General features: G+C 43.5%; 1 protein-coding gene across 6 annotated transcripts in view; it reads left to right on the top strand.

The window, feature by feature from the left end:
• Positions 1 to 4,214: 4,214 nt before the first annotated feature.
• Positions 4,215 to 9,911, top strand: part of KIAA1549L (KIAA1549 like) — a 234,456-nt gene continuing 228,759 nt past the window's right edge. For all 6 annotated transcript variants that reach the window (XR_013540902.1, XR_012082440.2, XM_072985815.2 and 3 more), the window contains exon 1: positions 4,215 to 4,613. Coding sequence is in view for 4 of the 6 variants with exons in the window: in XM_072985815.2 (XP_072841916.2) it covers positions 4,301 to 4,613 (313 nt within the window). In the remaining 2 variants the exon portion in view is untranslated. The remainder of the gene's footprint in view (positions 4,614 to 9,911) is intronic.

Genomic DNA, 9,911 nt, shown 5'->3' with positions numbered 1-9,911 from the left:
GCAGTGTAAACTTTTTATTGCTTAACAATGTTGGTGAATGTATAACAACGCCAGTGGGCTCAACACAACTATCCACTCGAGCTTTCACAGACCAAGGACTTTCAACTCTGGGGTTCCATGTGAATTTACCAATGAGAGTTCATCCCAAACCAATCCCAGTTGGACAGCTTTCTTGGGGGTCATCTTAGGGTAGGGCAGATACTTTCACAATACGGATGGTGCAGATGTTTTGACATCACCTCCTTCTTTCCAAGGGACCTTTCCCTTCAGGTATACATAGACGGTCTGTTCTAATGGCTCTGGCTCTTCTGGTTGCACCACCACTCCCTTGTTCTCCTTCTTACGCAATTCTCACATCTCCTTCTCTACCCAATACGAGAGTTTACTGGCTTACTTTTCTGCTGTCTCTCTAACTCAGATAAGGGCACTTTCATACTTTACCATTCTATGACCCCATGGGTCCTCCAGCTGTAGCCAGCCCCAAGCCAAGGGCATGTCCTCCTCCCTTTCCTCTCCAATCCTGTCCTCCTTCTGTCTTTCTGCCTCTTCCCAATCTAAGCCCTTTTTTATCCTCTTCCATCTCTTCCTCTGTCACCACCCCCTCCTCTCTACTCATCATCATCAAGCCTTCCACAGCTGGAGGTTCCTTTCCCACAATTTTTTTCATGCCTTGCTTCTCCATTTTTCCAATCTGATCATCCCACACTTTGACTTATGATACGGCCGGTAGCAGAGTATTAAACCATTCAATATCCCTCTTCCATAGATGCATGAGAGGACGGCTCCCTCTTGGCTTCCTCAATTGTGGGTTGCTCTGGCCCACAGTGTTATATGAAACTTTAAATATAAGAGGCTTAAGTTTATTATGTCACCAGTCTTAGGCACACAGAGAATTCTGTGCCACCAGAATTCTGTCCAGTATATTTTTTTGTATTTTTATACCATATAGTACTTTATGATGATATGTGTGTGTGCTTTTATTATATAGTAATTATTTCATGTGAGGAGAACACATGGTTCTTGAGACGGCCATACTATTTTACTTAATGGCAGTATATAAATGTTCTCAAAATATTTTAACAAAATGGAAGTTCTTTCACACTTGTTAGACATCTTTATTACCTTTTATTTCAAGTTTCACACTTCCTGGCCTGCTGTTGTTTGGTGAAGGATAGCTTTTCTCAATGTAATGCCTTTCAGATGTTTTGAACTAGGGATGTACATTGTCTTCAGATGGGCAAATATGAATTGAATCCCAGTTATTTCTCCATTTCCAAGGTGACCATGGGAAAGAGCAAAGACCCCAGGGAAATTCAGAAGGATGAGTGGCTCACTTCACAGATTCCTCATGTTCATCTGGCCTTTATTAGGTTAACAATACTACATAAGAAAAAAGTTTACAATTTAATTATACAGGGCACACATTGCCCCACCAGCAAGCTGGGTACTCAGTTTACTGACCTTGGAAGGATGGAAGGTTGTGTGAACCTCAAACTGGCTACCTGGGATTGAACCTGGGTTGTGAGCAGAGTTTTGGCTGCAGTACTGCAGTTTAATCATGTGTCATGAGTCTCCTTTAAATAAAATATGCTGTAGCTTCAGTATCTTGTAAGGAGAAGGAGATTGCTAGCACCACCATCCAATAAAACCCAAGGCTTCTTCTGCGCACTACAATCATTGAGTTCTCTGAGTGAGGTCACTGGGCTGCAACAGCTTTCTCCACATGTTTTTTTTTTAGTCATAGTACATACTGAGTGACCTACTGTATATCATTGTAGCATATTGCCCTCGCTTTGCTTTCTGATTTTTTTTTCAACTTTCTTTTTAAAAAATGTAACTACTAGGATGGAGTTTAAATGCATATGCATATGAATCCCTGCATCCTGTATAGATTTTGCGTTGTTCACTTTAGGACACTTTTGTTTTATATGGCATCAAATAACTTCTGACTTAGAGTGACCCTATAAATTAATTGCCTCCAAAGGTCCTGCCATTAACAGCCTTGCTCAGGTCTTGCAAATTAAAGATTGTCACTTTCCTTTATTGACTTAGTGCTACTTATATTAGATCTTCATCTTTTCCTCCTGCCTTCTACATTTTATAGCATTATTCTCTTCTAGTGAATCCACTGTTCCCATGATATGTGTCAAGTACCATAGTGTCAGGTCAGGGAGTCTGATGCCTGAACGTTTCCCCAAAAGCCCTAAAGAAAAAAAAAATCAGAAGCCTGTGTTCAGTGGCATTTATCCCCAAAAAGAGTTAATTCCAGAATGAAACCAGGCAATCATTTCCAATCATATCAACATTCATCTGGGTATCAAGTCTTTTCACTGTTGCAATGATTCCAGGAAACATCAGCTTCTCTAAGTCTACAGGCTTTGTTTCTACATTGATTCTATGTTCCATATGCATTTTTCCCAAACACTGCAAACATCCCAAAGTCTTACAGTTATGTAAAAGTGTAGGTACAAATACTTTAAAAATTCATGAAAACTACAATCAAAAATACAGAAGCATAAAAAACATCACAAAGATTTTAGTTACATTCTAAAAATTCAAGACTTATAGTCTAAAAAGGCAGATTTAAAGAGCAAAAGGCAGAGAATACATTTCCAAAACGTCTAAGTTTTTAAGAATAAAATATATTAACGAAAATTATTATCTTAGCCTCTAAGCATATCAATAACACACAAGTAATTGTAAATGTTCAGCTAGCCAAACCAGCTTGAGCATTGGATGAAAATCCAATGATGAATGTGTATATTCTGGAACTGAAGCCTCCTGCTGTGTTGCTGCTACATGATTGTTGTTGCTATCTGGTATGTGTCGTGTGGCATGGAGACAAAAGGGTACGTCAGGCGCTAATCTGTGTACAGTACTTGATTCAGGCATGGATTGGGGGCAGGGCCACCCTTACCCCGAGCCACAACTTTCACAATCCATGACCACTGACTTATGTTTGCTGAGCCTAGTAGGAGATGTAGCATCATCTGCAGGGCAGCAGGATGGGCAAACATATTTATTGTGGAGCATGTCTGCAGGTGGTATTCTGATTGATGTCCATCTGTAGTGGTCTCTCATGAAATGACTGTCATCACCAGGTTTTAGAATGCTTGCAATATTGCTGGCATTTATTAAGGTGATGACAGAGTACAGGGCACCACTTAGCTTGTAGGGTTGCTCACAAAGGCCAGTATTGCCAGGAGAGTAAAATGTCACTTCCTTTTTTTGTATCAATCATCAGTTTTCCCTAGTGAATTGGCGGTGATGTTGTGTGCAATTTATTTAATCCTGTTTTGTTTTGTGTTAGTTGTGGAAACTGTTTCAAGCCCCAAAGTCCCTCTTCTAACATTTTAAATAATAAATGCAACCTGAGGATTTCTGTTCTTACATGGAATGTAAACACCGGAAGAGCAGCGGGGGGGGGGGGGGAATGTTCCCTTCTAAAAGGTGAAGGAGAGGCGACAAGGACACTAGGTGAGGGAAGTGTTGTCTAGTGGGAAGAGTGGGAAAGGGTAAAACAATTACTGTACGGTAGTATCCAAACAGCAATGCAGAGGGAGCTAGAAGAGTGCAGTCTGTGCGTGTGTGTGTGTGTGTGTTTGTGTGTGCGTGCGCGCGCGTGTGCCTGGAAGGGCTGGTGGGGGGGTGTTGAATGATCCTCTTTCGGCCTCTGAAGTCCCGCTGAGGAGCACCCACTTCCTCCCGTGTGGGCTTACAGAGCCCAGAAGAGGTCCCCCTCGCCTCAGGAGCTCCGCCATCTATGCCGCTCAGAAGAGAGGAGGGGGCAGAGGGTTGCTACGTGAGCCCTTTGTCGAGGAGGCGCCCTGTCAGCGCTGCAATCTGAACTCCGGCTCCAGAGTCGTCAGGAAAGGGCTCGTCAAACACGAGGGGTGACGAGGGAGGGAAGGCGAAAGAGCAAGCCGGCAAGCAGGAGGGAGCCCCTTCGACTCCGCTGCCGGGCAGAAGGGTCTCCCCGCCCCCGTCCCCCCTGCTCTTCCGTGCCCACAACGAGGGGGCTACAGGCGAGGGGGAGGCGAGAAGGACCCGGCGGCGGGCAGACGGATCCATGAGGCGGTTCTGCAGCGTCTCGCCGCCGCCGCCGCCGCTACACCTGGCGCTGTGAGTCGGTGGCGCGAGCGGCTTCGGCGGCAGCTGGCGCCGGCAACCTGTCCCTTGCCTTTTCCTGGCGGAGGCGACAGCGGGCACTATGGGCAACCGTGCGCTGTGAGAGACGACCGGGGAGAGGCAGCCGCCACTGGACCCGCGACGGGGATGTGTGAGCTGAGCCGCCCCACAAATGGCTCTCGGCGAGGAGGTGGCGGCGGCGGCGGCTGCCACTGCCGCTGTTGCTGCGGCGGCGGCCGGCGCGATGTGTGAGCCTCCTCCGGGGCGCCTAGGGGGACTCTTTGCAGCCGGCATCGCGCGGGTCTGGGCGGGCAGCGTTGGCCTCGGTTGGCGGCCGCCGCCGCCGCCGTGCCCTGATCGGAGGACGTGCGCTGAAGGAGGAGCGGCGGCGGCGGCGGCGGCGGCCGTCAGAGGGCCCCTCTCCAAGGCGGTCATGCTGCTCGGGGTGCTTTTAGTCCTTTGCCAGCGTGTCCAAGCGGAGCAAGGTAAGCGAGGCGCTGCCAGACCCGGGCAGAGAAGCCCGCGCCGAGCGAGCCGTGGCGGGCGGGCGGGCGGGGAGGAAGCGCTCGGCGACCCAGCCGTGCCGGTGGCCGGGGTGACTTCCAGCCGCTGCAGTTATTGTCTCGGCGGAGATCTCGCCGAAGAAAGGAACGTACCATTCCTGAGTGCGGTGGCGGGGTTCGCCGAGATCTTGTGAATGAGCGAGGGCAACCGTGAATGAGCGAGGGCAGCCGGGATGATCCATCTCTGGTTGGTGACAGATCGCACCTGGTGCCTTTTTTAATTTTCTTTCCCTGCTTCTGTGCAATCGACGGGAGCAGGTGTGGTGCACCGGGGCCATCTCCTCCATCTCTTCGCCCTCCTCCCCCCTCCTCCCAGGGATTTTAGCGAAAGTTAGTCGCTTTTTTTGCAAAATCGCGGCATTTTACTGCAATGCCTGAACTGTTTGTTTCTGCGGCCCTGGAACTCGTACTTCATTTTCAAATGGTGCCTAGTGTAATTCAGAAGCCTTTCCCTTCAAATCCTCAATTTCTGTCCCCGGGAAATGGAGGAAATATAATGAATAGTCGAAATAGGCTTAGAAATGAGGGCGGTTGCCATTTGGTGGGATTGTGTTTTTTAAACTTGTGAAATAAGTATCGCGCTAACACATCTGGTCCCTTCACCTTTTTATGTGAGGGGGGAAAAATATTGGAAGAGGCTGTTGCTGCCTCCACTTCTTGTGGGTTCTTTGGTGGGAAGAAGAAAGATGTCAAAGCAGTTCTAAGCAGATAAATAGTTAAAAGAGTCTCCACTGCGTTTCTTTTGTTCAGACAGATCCTGGGGGGGGGGGGGGGGAAGTGTGTGCATGTGTGCCTGTGTTTTAAGAAGCACTTTCCTGTGCCATGGCCTGTTCTAAAAGTAGGGGCAATGCATGGGTTAACATCAAATTAAGAATTACTGCATGCGTGTGCATATTTTATAGAAGAAAAAAAGAGGAAGAATTTGTGTGGATGCGATTCTCACAAGGGAGCCGTTTGGCCTATTCTGAAAAACATGTGTCTAGTGAAACTATGGTGACTTGGCTTTGACTCTGGCTGCAAAACCTCAAGATTGTTTCCATTTTAGTACTTTTAGCGGGATTAAGAAGAGCTACAAAAGCCCATATGCCCTTTGAGCATTTATCACACATGGCTTCAGAATTTTCTTCCATTTCCAATAAAGGGCTAAGTATAATTGCTAGTCTCAAGCAGAGTAGACTCATTGCATAAATGAGACTTACTGAGCTGTAGGTTTTACAAGTCCCACTCGTTCACTGAGTCTACATTACAGTAGTTGGGATGCACAACTGAGAGTGCACAGTTTGACATATCCCTTAGAGTGACTGCTGAAGGAGAAGGACAAATATAAAGTGTCTGGAAGTAGTTTCTTGGAATTCAAGCCATTGATTTCAGTATGTATTTGCTTACTGAGCGAACAAATACTAAGATCAGTGGATGGTGCTGTTTTTGTTCCTTTAGTTGTTTCTGTGGTAACCAAGACTACTGCTTATCACTAGAGATAGGATATCAAAATTGTTAGCTTCTCTTACAGAAGGATGTGATTTTGCTTTATTTTTTGGGGGGAGGGAGTGCTTGAAACATCTTACTCACGCAATCTAATAGATCCTCGTTCTCTCCTCATTTAGGGTTTGGAAAGAGCTTTGCATAGTTCCTCACCCCAGTTCTTTGACCAGTACTCTAGCATGGTTTGTTAGAATCTTCTTCCTCTTTTCTCTTCACCCCCTCACATCTGTTATTTGGATTTTTGTAGAGGATACTGTACAGTCCAAAATAGAAAAAGAGGAGCCTGCTTAGGTTCAACTGATGCAAGTCTTTTGTTGTACTCTCCAAACCCATTAGAGAACTGGACCTTAAGCTCTTTGCTCCTTCTTATTGACTCCCATTTAATTTTATTTTATTTGTACTGAGTGAATCAGTTACTTTGCTATAGGGAGAACTAATCTTAAGAGAAGACACCTTATGAAATTGAAAGAACTGGATTATACATGTTACCTTTAATATGAGGATATAGAAGGCTGAATTGGGAGCCACTGCTAACTGATGTGTGTGATTTTGGATTGAGTAAAGAAATTCACTTATGGAAGTTGCTTTGATTTACAAATTTTCCTTGTTGGGTTAGGATTATTACATTCCACATTCATATAAACTAATTTGTGTATTGCTTACAGTGGGGTCTTGACTTGAGAACTTAATCCATATTGGAAGGCGGTTCTCAAGTCAAAAAGTTCTCAGGTCAAATCTGCATTTCCCATAGGAATGCATTGAAAACCATTTGATCCGTATCTGCTCTTTTCCGTCCATAGAAACTAATGGGAAGCTGCTATTCTGCCTTCGACCACTAGAGGGGGATATTTTGTTTCTTTTTTTCTTAGGTCAAGAAAGGTTGAGGGAAGGCAGGGAAAATACAGTCCAGGCAGTACAGTACCAGGCAGTCCGAAGACTGTCTCCCAATCCACTCTCTAAACGCTGGGAGGAGTGAGGAAGCAGACAGGCACCCTTTTCACTGGCCAACAGTTAACTGAAAGTTCAAATTTTGCACTTTCCCTGCCTCCCACGTGGTTTTTTTTTTCAGTTCTTAACTCAAATCTAAGTATGTAAGTCAAGTCAATATTTTCCTATGAGAGTGGTTCTTAAGTCAAAATGTTCTTAACTCGAGTCGTTCTTAAGTCAAGACCCCACTGTATAACCTAGCTATCAACTAGTATCCATCAGTAATTCTTATTTGTTTCAAATGGATAATGGAGTTTTGAATTATAGGACTATTGAACATTCAGACTTCTTTCTTTGTCCAGTTAAATGTACTAATTTCTGACAATATGTTTTTAGATCTAGGAGTAATACAGGACTATTCCTGTATGCTTAACTTGTAACATGGGATAACTTATAACATGGCGAGAAGTTGGAGGTGAGGAGGCTAAGAAATCTAGGGATGGAAACTGAATTCCTTTTCTGCTTTCCTTCTTTTCCATGACATTGAGCCACAATGTGTCGTACTAGAATTTACAAGAAAACATTGTTTATTTTTGAGTAACAGAGCAGTTGCGATTTGAAAAAATGCATACCGCAGTGTGATATTTCTAATGTATATGTATTATCTTCTACTTTACTTGATTAGACAGCAGTTTTGTTTTACAGTATTTCATTTGAACAGATAAATGAAATGTTTTCCAAGGTGACAGGTAAAAGATGTGGTCACTTGCTATGAACATTTAAAGAGAGAGTAACATGTGTCATGAAGTCAGTTCTGACTGTGACCCCCCTTTCAGGGTTTTCTAGGCATAGAGCACTCAGAAGTGGTTTGCCATTAGAATTTGTTGCTTAAAATCAGTATACAGCTGATTTACCAAGTTGGTCAGTTGGATAAAAGACTGTTCAGTTTATATATAAACCCTACAAGATAAAGTAGTATAACTTATATAATAAAATAATGGAAACATAGAATGTATGTTTTTCTTGGGGAAAGTTACTTACAAAGTGGGCTTTTGTTTTTGTTTGTGTGTTTATTTTGCTTTTGCTTTGATGGATTGGAAAAGTTTCTTAAAAAGTTGTTAACGCAAAAAAAAAGGAAAGCAGAGTAAAATGGTGTAGAATTCTTTAGACAAGCTTACTAATAGTGGTTCTTTCTTTTGAACTCAACATAGGGAACTAAATTGTTTCAAACTACATCCTGCTGAAGTGCTGAAAAGCCAGTTTAAAAGAAGCCATTATAAAACTGATTTGCTTTTTCTTTTGATCTTTGCTTAATTCTGAGGACCTCTGAAACTAGGTAGATTGCGAGGACACAGTCACTAATAGTCACTTGGAAAAGAGGAAAATATGAGTGTTGGCTGCATTTGTTGATGACATGATAAAACTATGGACCTTAACATGCAGCAAGACAACTGCACATAATTCTTGTTCCTCTGAATTTAGTGTGCTTTGAGTTTCATAAAACAGTTCATAAGGCTCTTATTGGTAGGTAACAGGAAGCAGAAAAATAAAACTATCTTAAAAATAAATAAAAATAAAAAATAAAACAAAACTAAAACTGTCTTTCTGTGACCAAGCAAAATAAAGCAGTCAAGCATACTGGTGCAGACTCATGTCTTAGCGTGTACATCTGTAAGACAGATTGAGTCCCAAATGCAGGAAGAAAAGAGTGGATGTTCAATTTTCACTAAATTTGGTATTGCAATTTTGAATAGTCATGGCTGTCCAGTGCAGTTGACAATTGCATTTAAGCATGCCTTCAATAGAAATTCCAGTGGGACATGGTCATTAGTTTACATATCTGGATTGGGAAGTAATTAGCTATGTGTAAGAGATGAATTCCTCACTGTCACCACCTGTTTGTTGTTGTTTGTTTAAAGTCCACATTACATGTTATAAAAACCGGAACTGCTTTTGTCAGTAGAACTGAGATATGGTGATCAGGTGCAGCCCTCTGAACACCCCAGAACTGCTCTGAGGGGTTAGGTCCCACTCTGGACTTGGTTTTCACTTGTTGTTGTAGATGGGTATAGAGAAGAAGTGAGAGAAGTTCCAGTGTAGTTCTTTTGTGATGAAAAGAGCCTGCAAAAGGAGGAGTGGTGGTATGTATGTAATTTCATTTTCTCCCAGTGCTTTTCTGCTCCTTGTTACCTACTAAGCTGTTTTTTCATTATTGGATCCCAGACATGTATTTATCCTTGGAAAAATATAGTTGAACTGCTATAGGGCAGGTGGATTTGGAGCAGAAAAGTGGCAGGTTGGAGAAGAAACATTCACTATATCCTTTTTCTTTCTAAGTTGCATCCTACTGAACTGGCTTTCCCTTAAAAAAAGGCCACACATGGTCTTCTCTTATGTGAAGAAAGCAGTAAATGTTGGATGGGCTTGGTAGCAATAGCCATTGTGAAAGCAATAAGCTTGGCTTTTACATGCGCCGTGTGAGAGGGTGGCATAGAAAATTCTGTGACTTCTCCATCAGCAGGCAGAGAAGAATGCAAGGGGTGGAAATGCTTCCCTTTCTTCTTCCATTTCTCTACCACCCTCCAACTTCTATCTTTCTTGCAAGTGGCTAGTATCCTTAAGGATCTGGCGGAAAAAGGAACAGGATAATGAGCCACTCAGATGAGAGGTAAAGGGAAATAAATGATAAGAAGGAGTGAGCAACTCCTCTGGAGTGAGTAGAAGAATGTACCAGAAATGACCCACCACCACCACATACCTTGTAAACATGGCCTTCTGCTGCTTGTTAAATCACAGTTCATTGTGCCAGGA

Source organism: Pogona vitticeps, chromosome 1 (genome assembly GCF_051106095.1).
Source record: "Pogona vitticeps strain Pit_001003342236 chromosome 1, PviZW2.1, whole genome shotgun sequence".
NCBI lineage: Eukaryota > Metazoa > Chordata > Lepidosauria > Squamata > Agamidae > Pogona > Pogona vitticeps.
The sequence above is the reverse complement of the archived record's forward strand: the minus strand, read 5'-3'. Positions and strand labels throughout refer to the sequence as shown.